We start from the raw sequence: 22,698 nt of genomic DNA on the forward strand, positions 1-22,698 counted from the left end.
GAGTGATTATATCGTGAAATGGTGTTGAATTTATCATGTGTACTCTACCTTTATTTTGTTAACGTGGTACATTACATATATTACATTGAATTTTCTTATATTGAACTACCTTTGATTCTTGGGAGAAATCCCACTTGGTCCTATATCTCTGGGTGTAATTTTTTTAAAAGCTGTTGAATTTTGATCTGCTAGTATTTTCTTAAGGAATTTTGCATCTGTAATTATGAAAGATATTATCCTATAGTTTTTTTTTCTTGTAATGTCTTTGTCAGACTATGTTTTCAGAGTAATCCTGGCCTTATAAAATGAATTAAGAAGTATTCCCCCCCTCTTCAATTTTTTGGAATAATTTGAGAAGGATTAGTGTTAATTCTTCTTTAAATGCTTAATCATCTGCACCAATGAAATGATTTGGTCCTGGGCTTTTCTTTGTTGGAAGTGTTTTGTACTGATTCATTCTTCTCACTTGTTATAGTTTTATTTAGATTGTCTGTTTTTTCATTAGTTAGTTTTCATAGTATGTGTTTCTAGGAGTTTATCCATTTTATTAGATCATCCACTTTGTTGATGTACAGTTGTCGATAGCATTCTCTTGCAATTCTATTTCTATATAATTGGTATTAATGTCCTCACTATGTTTTCCTTTGTTGATCTAGCAATTGGTTTATCAAATTTGATTCTTTTCAAAGAACCAGCTTCTTGTTTTGTTTAATTTTTTATATTGTTTTTCTCTTCTCTGTTTAGTTATCTCCACTCATTGAACCCAGGGCCTTGTACATGGCTAGGTGTGTACCCTATCAGTGAGCTATATCAATCTCCAGCTCTTATTTAATTTTTTTTTTTTTAAATTTTAAGGTAGAGTCTAGCTAAGTTGACAAAGCTGACCTCAACTTGTAATACTCTTGCTTCAGACTCCTGAATGGCTGAGATTTCAGGCATACACCACTATGCCTGTCTGTATTCTGTTCTTTGTTATAACCTTCATTGGGCTAACTTTGAGTTTAATTTGCTGTTTATTTTTTTAACTTTATCAGATATACAGTTAGGTTATTGAGCTCTTCTTTTAATGCAGGCTTTTATATCTGTGAGTTTCTTCTTAGCAATGCTTTGGTTGTATTTCATGTTTTGATATTCTTGTTTTTATTTGTCTTGGGGTATGTTATAATATATATTGTGATTTCTTATTTGGCCCATTGGTTAAGACTATGTCATTTAATTTCTACACATCTGTGATTTTTCCAATTTTCCTTCTCTTATTTCTATCTTCATTCTGTTGTGATTGGATATCCAAGATACTATGTATGATTTTCTCTTTTTAAAGAAACTATTAAAATTTGTGTGTCATGGCCTACTTACTTTTAGTCCTGGAGAATGTTCCATATACACTTGAGAAGAATGTGTATTCTGCTGTTGTTAGGTGGAGTGTTCTATGTATATCTGTCTACTAGCTCTAAAACACTAGGTATATAGTATTGTTCAAGTCTTCTGTTTCTTTATTGATCTTCTATCTGGTTCTTCTATCCAGTATTGCAATAGGGTATTGAAGAGTCCAGTTATAATTGTAGAACAATCTAGTATTCTTCAATTCTGTTTGTTTTTTCCTAATATATTTTCAGTCTCTGTTGCTAGATATCATATCTTCATAATTTGTGTATCTTAAATGTACTGAACCTCTTATCAATATGTAAGATCTTTCCTTCCTCTTACTTTTTAAAAATAATTTAAGCCTATTTTATCTAACAAAAATGTAGCTGCCCCAGCTCTTTTGGTTATTTATCTTATGGAACATCTTTTTATATTTTATTTTCAGTTTCTTTGTGTCTTTGTATATGAAGTACATCTCTTATGCAACATTTACGTGATTTAGTTTTTTTTTTTAAAGTCCAGTATGCCAATCTCTGCTTCAATTAAAGAGTGTAATCCGCTTGTATTTAGTGATTGCCAATAAGAAAGGACTTAGGTCTTCCATGTTCGCTATTGTTTTTCATTTCTTATTTGTTTCTTACACTTAAGTTTTTTCATGATTGCCCTTTTATGCATTTAGGTTTATTTAGTTATTTATCTATCTATTTATTTATGGTAGTGTGCCATTCTGACTATCTTTTTTCCTTTTCTGTAACATTTTAGTTAATTTTTTTAGTGGTTACCCTGGAGATTACAATTACAATATTATAATTGTAACATCTGTTTGAAAAATACCGCTTTCAAGTATATAAAGACTCTGCCCTATATATTTACATCTTTTCTTTATAATGTCATAGATTATCTCTTTCTACCTTGTGTGCCCATTAACATTTATATTTGTTGGGTGTATTTGCCTTTTAAATCACATATTAAGAAAAATAAGAAGAGTTAAAAACCAAAAGTATAATAATATTAGTTTTATAACTACCAATGTAGTAATCTTTACTACTGATATTTTTTTTTCTTATGTTCTTTCATTTTAGCCTGAAAGCCTTGCTTTATCCTTTTTTTGTAGGGCAGGTCTGCTGGTAATAAACCTCCTCAGCCTTTATCTGGCAATGACTTTCTCACTATCATTTTTGGAGATTGCTTTTGCTGACTATAGACATTTCCATTGAACACTGAACATTTTGTTTTTCTTTAAATTCTTACTGCCACCTGGTTTCATAGTTTCTGATGAGAATTAGCTATTTAATCTTATTGAGAAGCCCTTGGATGTATTAAGTTGCTTCTTGCTACTTTCAATATTCTGTGTTTCTGCAATTTGAATATAGTGTGTCATTGTGGATCTTTTTGTGTTAATTCTTCTTGCATTTATTGGAGATTCTTGGAGATATTTATTCATATCTTCCATTGGATTTGGGAAGTTTAGTGCCATTATTTCTTCAGAGAAATTTTTTGTCCCCCTTTTTCTTATCTTTGTTTTGGAATTCCTGTGATATGCATGATGGTACACTTGAGCCTGAAACATGGCTCCCTTTGTTTTTCTTCATTCTTTTTTCTATTCCTCAGAGTTGATAATTTTGACCATCTTCTTTTCAAATTTGCTGATCCATATTTCTGCCTGCTCAAATTTGTTGTTGAATCCCTCTAGTGAATTTTTCATTTCAGATACTTGACTTTTTAATTCTGAAAATTTTGTTTACCTTCTTTTTATAATTTGCCTTCTCTAATATTTTGTTAATGCATTGTTTTCATACACACACACACACACACACACACATACTTTTGCCTGTCCATGGAATTCCTTTAGCTCTTTGAGCATATTTAGGACAATTGACTTAATATCTTTAAATAGTAATTTCAAATTCTGGGCTTCCTCAGGAATGATTTCTGTCAAATGCTTTTTTCCTTAAAACGGACCTACTTTCATATTTGTTCATTTGTGTGTTTTGTAATTATTTTTTAGTAACTATGGAAGTAGGATTCTCCCACCCCTTAGGGATTGATTGCAAGTTGAGGGCTATTGCTGTCCATTTGTGACTTTCTCAAACTGTTTTTGCGAACTGTACATTTCTTGTGTGATTATTGATATTTCTATTCCATTATCTTTGTATAGTCAGCCATTACCTGACAAAGATATAAAAATATCTCGTGGAAAAAAAGGTGCATTTTCTTTCAATTTTGCAGAAGATATAGGTGGGTAAACCATTCACTACTACCCCTTTCTGCTATCAACAGTCCCTAGTGGACCTTTGAAAAGGCAAGCATCTGCATCTGTCCCTGTCTCTCTGAGATCTGCTAGACAGACCAAAACATACAACGGGATTTTTGGAGTACAAAAGTTCCCTATCGCCTGCTCTGATACTAACTGCTCCAGGAATGCTGGCTGCCAATCTCCACTGCTGTAGCAAGACTGAAGAATGGGGAATGATGGCTGCTGGTTGCAAATGTGGTTCTCCTATCAAGATTAGTAGACTCTTCCTTTATCAAGTAGTCTCTTAGTTGTATTAAATGTCCAGTAAGGTTCTAGAATTCCATAATAGTTTATTCTGGTCGTTTGCCTAGTTTACTAGTTGTTTTTGGTGGGGGGCCAACCTTAGCACTTTTTTCTCTTGACATTTTGCATCTCAAGTGTTACAGTAGCCTTACATTGTCTTTCTCCTGTGGTATTTATGAACAGAGGAAAATCTTTTGGTATGTTCTTTTTTTCTGGTTTGTGTGTATAACTTCATACATCAGAGAAAAAGAATCAGCCTCAGATTTGAACACATAAAGGATTGCAATTTCTAAGTGTAAAAAACCTATAAGCATGATTGAAATTTTAATTTAGTGCTGTTTTGTATAATCACTTTGTTTTATACAAATAACAAAGATGTGTCTCTAGTGAAGAAAACTCAGTTTTATCAGTTATTCCTTATTCTATATGGTTAGCTTAATTAAGTGTCCTAAAGATTGTTCAATATTATAATTTTATCATTGTGGGAAATAAAATAGAATATTTATTTACATACCACTAAATGAGTTTAATATGAGAGTTTAAATATAACAAATTTATGTCCAAAGGGTTTCATTTTGGAAGTACCAAAAGGGCCAAAATAAACACCTGTTTTGCAAATGAAGATCCATAATAGAGGATATATATATAGTTGGGAAGTGTTGGCAGCTGTCTTTTTAAATTACCATATGTGCCTATGTATGTGTTTTTTCTACCTGAGTTCAGTTGGCATTCCAGAATGATTATCTATATTTTGTAAATAAACAGGGATAACAGAATTAAAAAACATGAAAATTTTTAGCCAGGCATGGTGGCGCTCACCTATAATCCCAGCACCTTGGGAGGCTGAGGCAGATAGATCGCTAGTTCAAAGCCAGGCTCAGCAAGTGAGATGCTAAGCAACTCAGTGAGACCCTATCTCCAAATATAATACTAAATAGGGTTAGGGATGTGACTCAGTGATCAAGTGCTCCTGGGTTCAATTCTTGGTACAAAAATATATGTTTATATCTTATGTATATCTATATATACATGAATATGACTCACAGGTTGTCATCCTGTATTCTTTGCCACCTTTTTTACTGTTTTTTAATTTGATCTTGCTGTTAAAAAAAAAAAGCTAGAGGTTTTTTGACATCTAGTAAAGCATAAATGTTGTTTTGCAGTAAATAAATACCCAAAAAGCTCTTTCTGTGTGCACACACACGCGCACACACACACACACACACACACACACACCCCTACCTGTCATATGTGTAGATATATATAGGTGTATGCATATATATATGTAATTTATATATATAAATATATATATATATATACATAGAATATCATATATATATAAGTGCTATGAGTAAAAACTTAAGGAAAAAAGCATTTATAATAGTACTATGTAGTTAAGTCTTTAAAATATTTGTATTTTTTTTTGTATTTTTTTATTAGTTGTTCAAAACATTACATATCATATTTCATACATTTTATTCAAGTGGGTTATGAACTCCCATTTTCCCCCGTATACAGATTGCAGAATCACATCAGTTACACATCCACATTTTTACATACTGCTATACTATTGTCTGTTGAAGTCTTTAATATATTAAAGCAAAACAATTGTGGAGCAGGGTTTATTTAAAACTACAGCATGTTAATTTTTTTTTTTTTTTTGGTACCAGGGATTGAACTCAGGGGCACTCAACCACTGGACCATATCCCCAGGCCTATTCTTTTGTATTTTATTTAGAGACAGGGTCTCACTGAGTTGCTTAGCACCTCGCTTTTGGTGAGGCTGGCTTTTAATTCAAGATCCTCCTGTCTCAGCCTCCTGAGTCACTGGGATTACAGGTGTGCGCCACCACACGTGGCTGCAGCATGTTAATTTTAAATGTGAAAACATCTTTTTTTAAAAGATATTTTTTAGATTGTAGATGGACACAATATCTTTATTTATTTAGTTTTATGTGGTGCTGAGGATCAAACCCACTGCCTCACACATGTGAGGCAGGTGCTCTACCACTGAGCTACAGACTCAGTCTTATGAAAATGTTTATCTTTGTAAGTGGCATGAATTAAACATAAAACCAACTTAAAATTAAACAATCACCACAAATTACCTTATTAACCTGTCTAATGCATAGAAATAATATATGAAGACTCTTACTGATCTCAAAAATTTTTTCTATTCAACTAGATAAAATATTTTAACCCAAACTCTTAAGGGTTTTCATTTTAGGAAATTAATAATTTAGCATTGCCTTTTAAATATAATAAATAACAAAATTAAACCTTAAAACTAGTATAAATAGCTGCTTCACAAAAAGTGTTTTATTTTAGCATTGAATGTTTTTGTTCTGAGCTAATGAAAATAAAGTTGATAAATTCTAATTAAAGATAATTAGAAAAATTTTTAGTGATTTTCATTTGGAAATACTTTTTTATTAATAATAGTTTTGGTTTTGGTAATGAAATTCTTTACCATCTGTTTATAAATCATTATTATTTTAAAAGATCATGTAAGATAAGAATAGGACCTTTTTGAATATGTGCTTTTATTTATTTTTTTAAAATATTTACTTATTTATTTTTGTTTTCGGCGGACACAACATCTTTGTTTGTATGTGGTGCTGAGGATTGAACCTGGGCCGCACGCATGCCAGGCGAGCATGCTACTGCTTGAGCCATATCCCCAGTCCCGAATATGTGCTTTTATTTGAAAATTTTGTAGTCAGGTATAGCTTTTATAATGAAATATTTCTGTCTTACTTTTATGAATTAAAAATGTCTCTTATTTCTGACAGTAAAAATATTTTAAAAATTATTTTGTAGACCAGAATTTCCTATGCTTTTTGATGATAAATGTGAACTATTCTGAGTTATAATAGAACAATCCCTAATATATACCGTTGTTCAGATACACTGCATGAAGCAAATGTTAAAGTTTATGTTATTCCTGTTTTTTTTTTTTTTTGGTACCCCACAAAGAAATACTTCTTGATGCTCTATATAAGCATGTTTAATAGAAATATAATGTGCACCCTATATATAATTTAAAAATTTTTGAAGGCATATTTTTAAAGTTTTTTAAAAGATGGATTTAATTTATTAATATATTTTATGTAAATATATCTAAACATAAATATATAAATATATATAATATATAAACATACCTAAACTATCTTTTCAGCATTATCAGTAGAACAATTAAAGTTACAATTTTGTGAAATACTAATCATTTTTGGCTTTTTAAAAATACATTTAACATGTACTATCTTAACTATTTTTGTGTTTAGTTCATTAGTATGAAAAAAATTTATATTGTTTTGCAACCATCACTATTATCTATCTCTTAGAATTCTTTTTATCTTATAAAACTGAAGCTCTTTACCTGATAATCAATCATTCCCATTCTTTTCCTTCCCCAGCAATTACCATTTCTGTTTTCTTTTTCTATGATTTTGATTACAATTATTGAGTGATTTTATATTCTTTTTTCCTACTAAGTCTTTAAAATTTAATATATATTTTACATTTATGGCAGAACTCACTTTGGACTAACCATTTTTCAGGTGCTTATTAGTCACATTTGGCTTTTGGCTGCTGTTTCAAGTAGTTATACTCTTATTGTATAATTTATACTGAATCTAAATATAGTTAATCATTATGTGAATCAATTCTTTAATAATATTAATTATACTTTGTTAATTTTATTCTTATTTGTTATCTAGAACAATCGGCAGGTTCTAGTTTTGAAAATTTTTGAAGTAGCGTGTCCCAATTTTTAAAAAATTGTATTCCCAGATTCCAAAATGTTGTCTATATAGTTGGTTAGACATCAGTAACCACATGACTGTATTTGAGAAGGTTGCTATCTAAAAAGTTGATGGTTATAAGCTACAGCTATTTGGAGTTTGGGGGAATATAGATTTCTTAAAGAGTAGGGTTCACACAGTTATCATGCTTGATGACTTGCTAGAGGGACTCTCTCTAGTGTAAAGTCTTAAGTAAGAGAGTAGATGAGAGTGACATAGCTTGGTTCATCTTGAATATCTAGTATGTTTAAATGAATTGCATTGATCATTGTCAAGGTTGACAGTCAGATGTGAGATAGCATTTAGGACATCCCTGCACTGAACAGATTTCTTTTCCCGATTCAACTTCTTCTTCTTCTTTTTTTTTTTTTTAGTTGAAGGTGAACACAGTATCTTTATTTATTTATTTTATGTGGTGCTGAGACTTGAACCCAGTGCCTCACTCATGCTAGGCAAGCACTCTGCAACTGAGCTTCAGCCCCAACCCATGGATTCAACTTTTGCTTTCATTGACCATTTCTGGCTTAGTACAATATCTGTGTTATATTGTCTTAAAAATCCACATCAAGCCTCCATTTTTGCCTATGAACTGACTTGTAGAAGATTAAGGCTTCTGCTGAAAGTACTAGAAGTGCTAGGGAATTAAAATCATTTTGAAGGTATTGTAGAACTGCTGAGTCAGTTTAAGATTCAGGAGACAAGGAAGACAGACACATTCTGTACTGGGGTTTCTCCTGTGTTTTCTCTTAAGCTGTGTAGAGAAAAAGGATAAAAGCTGAGTAGGACATAAAATATAAGCAAAAAGCAACTGCAGAAGTTGCATGGAGCTTTTTTTAAAAAATATTTTTTTAGTTTGTGGATGGACAGAATACCTTTATTTTATTTATTTATTTTTCTATGATGCTGAGAATTGAGCCCAGTGCCTCACACAGGTGAAACGAACGCTCCATCACTCAGCCCCAGCCCCAGCCCCAGCCCTGCATGGAGGTTTTGGTAGTTATTCTGGCTTAGGTTTACAGTTGGAATCTGTTGAAGGGCTGTATCATAAGAAAGAGGACAAAGCACAGGTAGGTCAATCTTTATTATAGTGTTAAAACTCAGTCTCAAGCAATCTCTGTTTCTGATTGGACTGAGTTGATCCATTGCTCTCCTACTTTGCCTGCCTGTTAGAAAATAATTAAATTCTCTTTGGAGGAAGGTAACGGCATCCAGAACCTCTACATTTTTTCCCCGTAGGCATTTCATAAAAATCATTCACATATAATGCTTGGCAGTCAATAAAAAATTGCTAGATATACAAGAGCAAGAGAAAAAAAATCAAGAACAGGAACAGATCAAAGCATCAAAATAGTATTGATACAGATTGTACAGACTTGGGAGGTACAGATGGAGGCATTAAAACACAATAAGTAGTTATGAAAATACATGCTGAGACTGAGAATTTCACTAGAGAAGTGGAATCTATAGAAAAGAATTAAATGGAGGTTCTGAAACTGAAAAAAAATGTAGTAACTAAAATTTAGAACCCAGTAGATAGGTTTAATTGCAGGTTAGACACAGTTGAAAGAGGAATGAAATAATAGATAAAATAATAAAATAAATAAAAATAAAAGATAAAATAATAGAAAATGTTCAGTAGAATGTATTTGTCCTTTTGTTGTTATGACCAAACCAAGCTAAGGTATGGAAGTTTTCCAATAATTCACCAAAGTCCATCTCCTGTTTTAGAGCTTAGGAGTGAAAAGAGTCTTTATTATAATGTAATTGCAATTCTTGCTATTTAAATATTTGTGATTGTATATTTTTATTGTAGTGTTTATTTTAAAAACTATAGTAAACATATAACATTGAGGTGGGAAAGTACAAAGTTATTACTACCTATAAATTTGTAACTTTATACACTTCATTCAGCTTCTGAGCTAACAAAAATTATTACATAACTAATATCTTATGCAGAAGTCACCTGTTCAGCAAACTCGGCTATTTAGAATAGAGCCTTAGAATCAGAAAATGAGAAAAACACAGACAGAAATTAGGTAAACAGAGGTGGATGGTAAAACATGTATTTTAGCATAAAGGAGTTTATAAGGCCCTTACTTTTATAAAGAATAATGGTTATCATTAATGGTGATCTGGTAAACCTGCTAATTGCAAGTCAGATAGTAAGTCAGAAAAGCAGTGATAGGTAAATAAGAATTGGGTTTGGTAGCAAGTACCTTGTTTCATCATTGTAAGACTCCACATGAATTTTATCATTGATTTGTGTACCTATAAGAAAGAAAAAAAATGCTTTTAATTACATTTTGACATCCTGTTAATTGTGATATACATCCTGATTTCAGAGATATTATAATGTGGAGGATAAAGTCAATGGCAATCCTGTTTTTAAGTCTTAATTCTATTATTAGTTATTTGTCTGACTTGGACCAGGTAACTTTGAGAATTTTTGCTAATATATGACAATGAGATAGTAAAATGTCAAAAGTTATTCTTTATCCTTCCCTCTTTACCTTTCCTAATCCCTAGTTATTTCTGAAGACATCTGCTGACTGGTTCCTATATGATTGTGATTTGCAAGGATAGAACATAAAAATCAAAATAGTATTAATATTTTCATTGTTGAATTTTAGAAAGTACATTTTAAGAAAATTTCTAGGCCTTCTAAATTTCATTATTATGTTTGAATTATTTTAATTGTGTAGAATTCCTACTTTTGTTTTGATGCTAAACAAATATGGCATTAATTAGTAGATGCATCTTTTTAAACAAAAGGTTGGACTTTGAGATATTTCATGAAGTAAAAAATTCCTCATTATATTCCTATTTTGAAGATTCCCAGTAAACCCAGAATGAAATTTTTTTTCTTGAACAGTAAAATATTGTTAACTTTGCTTTTGTGTTCATTCTTTCAGGATTTTTCAAGCCACGTTCAATTGATAGGATGAAAAAGTTTAAGAGAAGGCTATCCCTCACTCTTCGAGGAAGCCAGACTATTGATGAATCATTATCTGAATTAGCTGAACAAATGACTATTGAAGAAAACAGCAGCAAGGATAATGGTAAATATTTGGGATGGAGGAGATGCTTCCCCCATTTAATTACTTCATAAACAATGTCAGGTTACTGTCTAGATAAAGTCATAATAATGTCCTTTTATTTCTCTGTCTCATTCCCTGGTGTTTTAGGAAACAGAAGATTGTATAACTTTCTTGGGCTTGCTTACTGGAATATTCCACTTTCAATCCAACATTGTTATTCTGCCTGTCTCAAGCCATAATGAATTATTCCATCCCACATTTCTGTTTTTACTAGTTCATAAATAAGAATATATTGCATAATATTATCTTAATTGTTAAATAACTATTTTTATATTAACATTTAAGTACTTTTGCTATTCCTGTAACCTGAATTAATACAACTTAAAAATTTATAGAAGATTTGTGAAATTTGTGGTCTCATTAAAGTTTTATAACATTCTATGTGCATATTGATTATCTACTATATTATAAGGTTCATCATGAGTAAATTTTATTGTTTTCTAATTTTATGTTTACCACAGAATCTATCCATAGTATTGAGAACACATACAGCAGGTAGGCATATAATGTTTCATGCTTTGACAGTCCTTTTTACAATTCAAAGTACTAGTACACAGATTAAATAATAAAATAAAGAGCTTGTTAAAGTAAATAAATTAAAATGTAAACTCAGTGGCATTTTTAGAACAAGGCTACAATTCAAATGAAAATAACCCTAAGAATTTTAGAATTATCAGAAAGGAGCTTACACAAATGGCTACCAGTGTGTCATGATATGCAGACTCTCTGGCAAGCCTTCTTTCACTATGCAGAAATTCTGCTGTTTAGAGATTTGTGGCAGTGGGTAAAAACATGAACACCCTCACCCTTCCCATTATACATGTAAATGCTTGTGTTGTGAGAGAGGGAAAGGTGTGGTGGAAAGGGCTCTGCATTTTAAATTACAAGTCATAGGTTGGGATTTAATATACTGAAACACTTGGTTGGATAACTCCAGGTAAGTCATTTATTCTATCAGGGCTTCAGATACCTTATTTCTTTTCCTCTGAAAGGTCACTATTTATTCAAGGATACCTATCTTATTGGCAGAGCCAGTACTTTACAACCTAGATTTCTTTGCTTCAAAGTCTATAACATTGTATTTGTTCTCCTAGATCTCCTAGGTTCTACTGAGACTTTCTTGATATCTACTTTTTGTTTTTAAAGTGGGACAGAAGAGGGACTATTAGGAAATTTAAAATAATAACTGGGATATAGTTACATATAGGAGGAGAAAATTTTGCCTTTGGATCAAATCCCAAAATGTATTTTATAATCTATTTTTTTTAGACGATATCAGCTAGATACCTGAAGCAAAATCCTAATTTTCTTTAAGAAATCCATTTTATTCTTGGTATTAATTAAATCCAGTGTGTTTGGGGTTGTTTGTTTGTTTGTTTATTTATTTATTTGGTACCAGGGATTGACCCCCCAGGGGTGCTTCGTCACCACTGAGTAACATCTCTAGTCCTTTAAAAAATTTTCTCACAGGGTCTTGCTAAATTGCTTAGAACCTTGCTAAATTGCTGAAGTTACCTTTAAACTTGTGATCCTCCTACCTCAGCCTCCTGAGCCACTGGGGTTACAGGTGTGTACCACCATTCTCAGCTCAGTGTGTTCATTTTTATGATAGAAGAGTCTTGCCATTATGTTTGCCAGTGATATTTAGGAATAAAATAAGCACAGTATGCATCTTTGTGTTTCTGGGACATATTATGGGTAGGGGAAGGGTAGTATTAGGTATTGAACCCAGGGCTACTCTACCATTGACTGTATATCCAACCCTTTTTACTTTTTATTTTGAAATAGTCTTGGTAAATTGCTGGCCTTGGATTGGTGATCCTCCTACTTCAATTGCCCAGGTAGTAAGGATTATAAACATGAGCCACTGCACCTGACTAGGGCACTGGTTTGTTTGTTTGTTTTTGGTACCAGGGATTCCAGGGATTGAACCCAGAAGCGCTTAAAAACTGAACCACATACCCAGCCCCTTTTATTTTTTATTTTGAGAAAGGGTCTTGCGTAGTTGCTCAGTACCTTGATAAATTGCTGAGGCTGACTTTGAATTCACAATTTTCCTGCCTCAGCTGATCCTCCTGCCTCTGCCTCTCTAGCCACTGGTATTACAAGCATGCATCATGACACCCAGATAGGTCATATCTTAATGAGTATTTGACTACAAGACAGACCTCTTTTATAAAAAAGCTATGACTTAAAGAAAATGAACCTACTTTGAGAGCTAGTTAATATTTTGGACTAATTGCATATTTTCTGAAACATTTTAGTATCATTTATTAAAACATATTTAGTTGTAACCTGGTGAAATGTTTAAAATATTTAATTGTTTTAAAGTATTATATATTGTTTCCCTTATTAAAATTCATTCTTACAGTCGTAACCTTGACAGTTAATAAAGAAGAAAAAATAGAAACTCTGTTGAATTTCTTCTTGACCAGACTTACTTGAAGGCATCTTAGTACACATTGTAAAGATTACTGGTAGCTTGGGTTGCAGAGATTACAGGTATCATGGACTACCACAATCTGATATTGCTTATTCTCTTGCTTTCACCAAAAGCTTTGAAAGAAATCCTACATCTTGCCTGATAATTGCTTCCATCACATTCTTTTCTTATGGAGTTTAGGTTTGTTGTTGTTGTTAGCATAAAAAATTATTTTACACTAAACAGAAGTGTAGAATATATTTTTTAAAGTACTTGCAAGAATAGAGAATTCTGAGTACATCATTTTTTAAAATGTTTAATTTTTTAAAAATTGTCAAAATGAATTCATCATTTTATCAAAAAATTAAATATAAAATTATTATATGAACCAGCATTTCTGTTCTAAGGTTATACTCAAAGCGTTGAAACAGGTTTTCAAAGTCTTGTTCACATTCTTTGCCATTTATAACTAATTTTTTTTGTTGTTGTTCCAGGGCTTGAGCCCAGGGATGCTTAACCACTGAACCATATCCACAGTCCTTTTTTATATTTTATTTAAGACAGGGTCTCCTGGAGTTACTTAGAGCCTCGCTAAGTTGCTGCAGCTAGCTTTGAATTTGTGATCCTCTTGTCTCAGCCTCCAGAGCTGCTGGGATTACAGCCATGAGCCACTGTGCCTGGCCTAAATAATTTTTAAGTCTTATATTTTAGGAACATTTCTGCTTGGTAATAGGCTTGTGATTATTTAAAGATTCTTTTTTAAAAATATTTTTTAATTGTTAATTGACCTTTATTTCATTCATTTATTCATATGTGGTGCTGAAAATTGAACCACATGCTAGGCAAGTACTCTACCACTAGGCCACAACCCCAGCCCTTATTTAAAGATTCTTTATATTAAAAATCCCAAATTTGGGGCAGTAATTTCAGAGTCCTTGTATTGATGATATTAAATACTTTTGTTTAATTCATTAATTGACATACCTTTTTAGATGTCTAGCAATAGGGATATAAATTCATTTAGGCCAGGATTACATCTTCCATAGTCTATAGCATGCTTAAACATAAGGCACATACTAGGTAGTTAATACATGGAGGATTGGAATATAAACAATCTTGAGATATGTTGAAATCAGCAAATGGATAAAAATGGTTATAGTAGTTTTATGATTATTAACCAATTTTTATTAATGAGAAAAGGATAGATAAGTTATTTGAACAACTTAAGATATTAAATATTTATATAAATAGTTTTTCATAGAAATTATTTTAACTCTACTGCTTTGTGTGTATAATCATAGAAGTGAGGTTAAATGTAATGATCTTTTGGGGCTGGGGTTGTGGCTCAGTGGTAGAGCACTTGCTTTGCACACGTGAGGCACTTTGTTAGATCCTCAGCACCACATAAAATAAATAAATAAGTAAAACAAACATATTGTATCCATGTTAAACTAAAAATAAAAAGTAAAAAAAAAAAAAAAAGTAATGATCTCTGTTACAATTCTTGTTTTCTGCTTTGCTTTCTCAATCCTTCTCATGTGATCCTGAATCTTGGGCTGATGATGGAATGATTTTCAAATACTGTGAACCACAGAGCCTATAGTGAAGAATGGCAGGCCTCCAACATCTCACAGTATGCATTCCTTCCTCCACCAGTACACGGGGTCTTTCAAGAAACCCCCATTGCGGAGACCCCACAGTGTTATTGGAGGAAGCCTTGGCTCCTTCATGGCAATGCCCAGAAATGGAAGCAGATTAGGTAATTTTGTTATTTATCTATTATATCTAACTTTCTGATTGTAGAACATGTATGTTTTTTAGGTTTTAGATAGCCAGCCTTTATTATCTGATTTCTCTTTGCCAGTTAAAAAACAAATTAAATGTAGGAAGGACAACAGAAAAAGGGAAGATTCTAGAAAGGGTATTGTTGACACTACAAAGAAGTAATATTTGAACACCTGTCTATCAGGAAGTAAACAAGTCCCATAAAAAGGAGATACAAAGTTTCAAAATGAATGGCAGTTTAGGATGGTGCTTAATCATACCTCAGTAACTCTTGAAATAATCACCATAGACTTTTACAATAATGAAATAATCACTTAAGTTGTTATTATTTTATTACTATGTCCTGTTAAATATCCAAGAAAAATATATATATGAAAGTTTCTGTTTATTTTATGACTACTTCCTTGATCTTTTTTGGTGGTGTCTTTTTTTAAATTCATGTTGGATTTGATTTTTAAAATCATTTTAAACATAATGATTTTTAAAAATATATTTTTGGGGTACCAGGAATTGAACTCAGGGGCACTTAACCACTGAGCCACATCCCCAGCCTTATTTTGCATTTTATTTAGAGACAGGGTCTCACTGAGTTGCTTAGTGCCTCAATTTTGCTAAGGCTGGCTTTGAACTTGCAATTCTCCTGCCTCAGCCTCCTGAGTCACTAGGATTACAGGTGTGCAGCCATTGCACCTGCCTAAACATAACATCTTATTGTTTTAAAAGATAATTATATTTACTGAAGTTCAAGTTATGCTTGCTTTATTTCTTGTCATGGCAGATTATTTCCTAAAGTGTTTCATGAATTTTGAGAATAAAAACTAATCTACAGTTTTTATCTGTGGGTAATGTGTGTAGCCTTTATCTGTATAGGTGTAACCCTACAGAGTTGTGTGCTGCAATCAGCTCACACTGGTTCATGAGAGATGATTCTTAAATTTTTAGCAATTTTGCCTGTTAAACGTGGCTCTTATTAATTTTCAATTATATAAGCAATTAAGGTAAATTTAAAAACAAAGTAATGAATACTCAAAAGTCATTAATTTCTAATTATTCTGCCACTTTTTACTATTATCTATGTTGTAAGAGTTACTTCTATTGTAGCTTTATAGTCAGAATACTATGTAATGGTGAGTGGAGTTTCTCCCCATTGTTACACATTCAGTGTCATGTTGACAGCTTGAAGTCTGCTTTAAAGAATTGTTTGCCCCAGGGAATCAGAAAACACTACAGGTTAGGGCTTAGCTTATTGTTTGTTTGTTGATTGTCTAAATCAGGTGCTTGTTAGTATGTTTTTTAAGTTTTGTGGACTGTAGTCTCTGTTGCATATTCTTTTTCTTTGATTAGTAACCTTTAAAAAGGCAACAAAACAAATAAAAACCAAAAAAAAATTTAGTTCAGGAACCATACAGAAGCATCCATTCTTATTCTATACTCTTGGTCTAGATTTAAGAAAGTAATGTTGAAAATGTTAGCAATGCAGGTGAAATTTAAGTTTATTGTATCTGTAGCTGTTGATAAGTGAATAGAGTGAATGGCACAAAAATTGAGCAAGTAAAAATTATTCTCAAAAATTTTTACCTGATTCAGCACAGAAATTTCTTATCCCACTGACAAATTAGTATAGTTCTGACGTAAACCTTCATTGTTTTACTTTTGTCTTGATGGAATCAAAAATACCCACCAGCAATTGTGTTTGAATTATACTTGTTTGCTATTGCCATGCTTTCTTGATTGAGTCAGATAGTTTTTATTCATAATATGAGATTATGAAACTTTTCTTTGTAGTTTTTTCACAAGAGTTGAGTGTTTCTGTGAGGTCAAATGCAGCTTAGATACCCAGGGCTTCACATTTTTATCCCAGTGTGCACATAAACTCAAGCACTTTCTTACCAATCTCAGCAGCTCCTACCAAGAAAGTGACAGTTTATGCTTGAGAATTTTTGACTTTTATTTCTCTCTTTTTAAAATTTGTTTCCTGGGTATTACCTATACATTCTTGCAAACCCAGCTATACATATTTAAGCATTATATTTTGGTTTACGTTTCCTTGAGGAAGGAAAGTTTTCAAATTTTTCTGGAAATAGAAGGTATGGTTAAATTCTTTTAACATTTATTAAGTGTAGCAGTAAAGAATTATGACCTTAGATGTGTCTGGTATCAAATTTTAAGCGATTAGGAATCAATCACCAATACATTGATTTTTGCTGCCAAATTAATTTTTGTTCAGATCTCAACATAAAATTTCTTCAGAATCCCTTTTTTTTTTTTAAAGAAAGAGAGAGAGAGAGAATTTTTTTTTAATATTTATTTTTTAGTTCTCGGCGGACACAACATCTTTGTTTGTATGTGGTGCTGAAGATCGAACCCGGGCCGCACGCATGCCAGGCAAGCGCGCTACCGCTTGAGCCACATCCCCAGCCCCCAGATTCCCTTTGTAATAGAAGTATCTTCCATTATCATTTGCAACTGCTTATGATATGAATTGGAATTTTCTTAATATTGAGAGTTACCAAGACAAAAATACAAAAATAAACTAAAATCTAATATTAATTTGGTATGAAACCGTTGAGTTCCATTTTTTAAAGTCTTCTTTTTAAGTAACTATTATTCATTAAAAGTTTAAATGTGTATTTCCAGTGTGTAATTGTTATTCAGCTCTTGATAATGACTTGAATGCTAACTCTTTCATAAATCTTTTATAATCTGTGAGCGTAAAAGGATTTCTTAGTACTTACCATTTGAAGACATTTGAGTTAATGTTTTGATGTCTTAACTGCACACCTATGTATCTTACTGTAAAAGACCTTAATGCTCTGATTTTTGTATGTTGGTTGTCTATATTTGACCAGTAATGATAATTAATCATATAGTAGGATAAAATATCTTCTTTAAGGTAAATATTGTCTCATTTTCTGATGTAGATATTGTTCATGAAAATCTAAAAATGGGATCAGATGGTGAGAGTGACCAAGCTTCTGGAACATCATCTGATGAAGTCCAGTCACCTACAGGTGTTTGTCTCAGAAATCGTATACATAGACGCATCTCCATGGAGGTAACAATTTAAAAATATATAAGTGTACCTTTGTATATGTTTTTGTGTATATAAATAAACACATGTTTATCAAGCATATAAATGCCCATTTGAAAATTTTCATGAAGATAAATATTTCTTTATATTAATGAATTGTATTCCGAATATTTCCACAGACACCATTTTCCCCCTTGCTTTATAAGTATCAGTATCATTTCCTCTGTCATTCATTACACCTACCAAATCCCTATAGTATATGTAAATTATTTCTCTGTATATAAGTTATGCAATCCATTTCCCTTTGTTTATCAGTTATAACTTTAAAGACAGAAGTTATGACTTATCATTTCAGTATGTAGGAAAAGAAGAAGTGAAATTATCACTATTTGCTGATGATATGATTCTGTACCTAGAAGACCCAAAACATTCCACCAGAAAACTTCTAGAACTAATAAATGAATTTAGCAGAGGAACAGGATATAAAATCAACACCCATAAATCAAAGGCATTTCTGTACATCAGTGACAAATCCTCAGAAAGAGAAACTAGGAAAACCACCTCAAAAAAAAAAAAAAAAAAAAAAAAAAAAAACTTAGAATCAATGAAAGAAGTGAAAGACTGTACAGTGAAAAACTACAGAACGCTAAAGAAAGAAATTAAAGAAGACCTTAGAAGATGGAAATATCTCCCTTGTTCTTGGATAGGCAGAATTAATATTGTCAAAATGATCATACTGCCAAAAACACTATGCAGATTCAATGCAATTCCAATCCAAATCCCAATGACATGCCTCATAGAAATAGAGAAAGCAATCATGAAATTCATCTGGAAAAATAAGAGACCCAGAATAGCCAATGGCATTATTATAGCAGACCTTAAATTATACTACAGAGCAATAATAACAAAAACAGCAAGGTATTGGCACCAAATTAGACCTGTAGACCAATAGAGCACACAGAGACAAACCCACACGATTATAGTTATCTCATTAGACAAAGGCACCAAAAACATATTGGAGAAAAGATAGCTTCTTCAACAAATGGTGCTGTGAAAACTGGAAATCCATATGCAACAAAATGAAATTAAACCTCTGTCTCTCATCATGCACAAAACTTAAGGACCTAGGAATTAAACCAGAGACCTTGTGCCTAATAGAAGAAAAAGTAGGCCCAAATCTCCTTCATGTCAGATTAGGCTTTGACTTCCTTAATAAGACTCCTATAGTATAAGAATTAAAACCAAGAATAAATGAGATGGATTCAAACTAAGAAGTTTTTCCTCAGCAAAAGAAACAATCAGTGAGGTGACTAGAGAGACTACAGAATGGGAGCAAATTTTTACTACATAGATAGAGCACTAATCTCTAGGATATATAAAACACTCCAAAATACAAATAACCCAATCAATAAATGGGCCAAGGAACTGAATAGACACTTCTCAGAAGAGGATATACAATCAGTCAACAAATATATGGGGAAATGTTTTATATATATATATATATATATTAGTTTATTTTATTTTATTTTTTCAATTTTTTTTTTTGTTTTTGATGGACCTTTATTTCTTTATATGCAATACTGAGAATCGAACCCAGTGCCTCACACATGCTAGGCAAGTGCTCTACCACTGAGCCACAACCTCAACCCATGTTTAATTTATTTTAGTATTTAGAAAAATTTATTTCTGTATTCCTCCCCCTTGAACATATATACACATGATCTATTTCTGATTTATCATGGGTCAACTGATGATTTCAAATTTACAGTGGTGAAAAATCAATACACATTCAGTAGAACCCATACTTCAGACTTTGAATTTTGATTTTTTTCCCCTGGCTAGCAATATGCAATATAATACTATTTTGTGATACAGTATCACAGCTCCCAGTTAGCCATGCAGTCACAAGATTAAACTATTATATTCTACAGTGTTCTGTGTTGCTAAACTGTGATGTTCAGTGAATTAGGTATGTTTAAATGCATTTCTAACTTAATGATATTTTCAATATAGAATTGGTTTATCAGAATAACCCCATTTAAGTTGAAGAGTATCTGTGCTTTTATTCAAGAATATTTTTGGATATTTGTTTATTTCTCTAGATAGAGTTTTAGGCATTTTGTTTTGTTGCAATTTTAGGCATTTTGTTTTGTTGCAAAGATAATCTTGGGATTTGTTTGGGGTAATATAAAATATTAAAATTAGTATGGTGAAAATCAGTATTGTTTCATTGTTTAGTCTTACCATTTGAAATATAATACATTTAAGTCTTTTATCTCTCATTAAATATTTATACAGTTCCTTTATATATCTTTTTGTTTTTCATTATTTTATTATAAAAGGGTTTACAATAAATTCTTTTCATAGAATTTATATTTCTTGATGTGATTATAGAGACAAGTTTTTCTTTGAAGTTAATCTCAGTTCACATTTTATAGTTAAATAAAATAGAAAGCCTTTTACTTCTATTAACAGCAATAAGAAAACATTTTAATTTTCTTTTCATGTTTATGTAAAATCATGGTATCTACTTGTTTAATTATTTAAGTTGATCATATGTTGTGATATCTGCCTATTCCTATTTTATGGAATAATAATTTCAAAGTAAATCCAAGATAAATTTACTAATGAAATGACTTCAAAATTTGTCCATTCTGTTTTAAATCATTTCTGTAAAACTGCATTGTGCACCTTTGCTTATAACAGTAATAATTTTGCCTTCAATATATATAATTAATTTAGATAACTTTGTAACTGCAATAAACTTTAGCTAATTATTGCTTAAAAATAATATACTAAAGCCCATGAATCACAAGTCAGATGCCCTAGGTTTTTGATTACCTACTTTTTTTTCCTTTTTATAGGATTTAAATAAACGGTTATCCCTACCTGCAGATATCAGAATACCTGATGGATATCTGGAAAAGTTTCAGATAAACAGTCCACCATTTGATCAACCAATGAGCCGAAGATCTCGTAGAGCTTCCTTGGTAAGGTTTTGGTCTCCTATACCTATACAAGCAGATCTGCTTTTTCTGTTCTCTGAATGTAAACACTTTATTTTTTCTTTTGGTAGTTATGGGAATTGAACCCAGGAATTTGCACATGCTAGGCAGCTCCATCAATGAGCTAAAACCTCATCCCTTAACTTAAATTTTACATATAACATTTAAATAGCTAAATTTTATTATATTGCCTTCTGGGTTTTATTATTTTCCATTCCTAAGGGTTAATTGGAACCCTTAACATGAATGCATATTGGGATATGATTTAAGCTATGTTATATTTTATTTTTGGTAAATTTTATTCATATTTGCTAGATATACAGAATACGTACTACATATATATCTTCTTAGATTTACTATACTAGATACAATAAACATATATTATTAGGTTATCCAGTGAAATACTCAAAGCATCACCTACAAGTCAATGAATATTTGCAATATAAACCTACTTGTATATAAGTAGTACCCATTGAATAAAATTACCAGAAACCCCCTTCTATTATATTTCTTTTCTTTTAATACCCCTTAATTATAACCATAATCTCTGCCTTTTAATACCAAAAATTAGTTTTATCCACATATGTCACACTGTTTTGATCATATTATCTTTGTAAGTATGTTTTAATACCTGGAACTTTCTTATTCTCATGTGCACATTCTTAATTATTTTTAAAATGCTTAATAATTAATTTCTGATTATTCTTTTTTAAACCACTGAACTTTGCATAATTGAGTATAGGAAAATACTAAAATAAATTTTACATAAACATGGAAATATATATTTATACAGTTAAAATATATATAATATAATATATATCTATACAAACACAATGTATGAAAGAATATAGTATGCATTTTGGGGGTTAGTTCCTTTTGCTGTATTAAGTTTGTGAGTTTTATCTATGTTGTTGCATATAGTTATAGTTAATTTGTTTTTGTTGCATGGTGTTTTACTGTATAAGTATAAATATATATATATATACACACATACACATAAGTGTATTATACTTTTTCCATTCTGTTGATGGGTATTTTAATTTTATTCAGGTTTTTTTTTTTTTTACTATTATCCAGTAGTGCTGTCACCGTTCCTGTGCATGGTTTTTTGGTTAACATAATAAGCCCTTCATACCTAGGAGGGGTATTATTAGATCATATATATCTATGTTCAGCCTTCCTAGAAAACATCAAGATAGTTTTCTAAAGTGGTTGTACTAATTTATACTTCCATCATCAATGTATGATAATTCTGATTGCTCTTGCCAATTTTGGAGGCTGTCTTTTTCTTTTTTAATTTTAACTTTTCTGATAAATAGTGGTCTCTCATTTTTATTTTGCATTTCATTGACTGAGTTGAAACTTTTAAATATATTTCTTGGTCATTTAAGTATCCTCTTTTTTAGATTAATTGCCCAAGTCTATTGTCTATCTTCTGGTTTTTCTACCCTTTCCTTACTGATTTATAGGAATTGTTTACATTCTACATAAAGGAACTTTGTCAGCTTTATGTCTTATAACATCTTCTAGTATGTAGCAGTTGTCCCAGCACTTGTTATTGAAAGGACAGCTTTTCCTGTTGTACTTTCATCTTTGACATAAATTCGAGTGATTGCATATTATATCTTTTGGATGACTAGAATTTTCTAC

At 31.4% G+C, this 22,698-nt stretch overlaps 1 protein-coding gene across 5 annotated transcripts in view; it reads left to right on the forward strand.

Annotated features, from left to right (window-relative positions):
- The window catches only part of Cdk17 (cyclin dependent kinase 17), a 100,585-nt gene that overhangs the window by 53,425 nt on the left and 24,462 nt on the right, over nt 1–22,698 (forward strand). For 4 of the 5 annotated variants that reach the window (XM_078052962.1, XM_078052965.1, XM_078052964.1 and 1 more), the window contains 4 exons: nt 10,620–10,766; nt 14,822–14,986; nt 17,934–18,067; nt 20,908–21,033. In XM_078052962.1, the coding sequence (XP_077909088.1) occupies nt 10,649–10,766; nt 14,822–14,986; nt 17,934–18,067; nt 20,908–21,033 (543 nt within the window). In that variant the 5' untranslated portion in view covers nt 10,620–10,648. Of the gene's footprint in view, nt 1–10,619; nt 10,767–11,266; nt 11,301–14,821; nt 14,987–17,933; nt 18,068–20,907; nt 21,034–22,698 lie in introns of those variants that run through there. The other variant, XM_021725808.3, reaches the window with a different exon arrangement.

Source organism: Ictidomys tridecemlineatus, chromosome 6, assembly GCF_052094955.1.
Source record: "Ictidomys tridecemlineatus isolate mIctTri1 chromosome 6, mIctTri1.hap1, whole genome shotgun sequence".
Taxonomy (NCBI): domain Eukaryota; kingdom Metazoa; phylum Chordata; class Mammalia; order Rodentia; family Sciuridae; genus Ictidomys; species Ictidomys tridecemlineatus.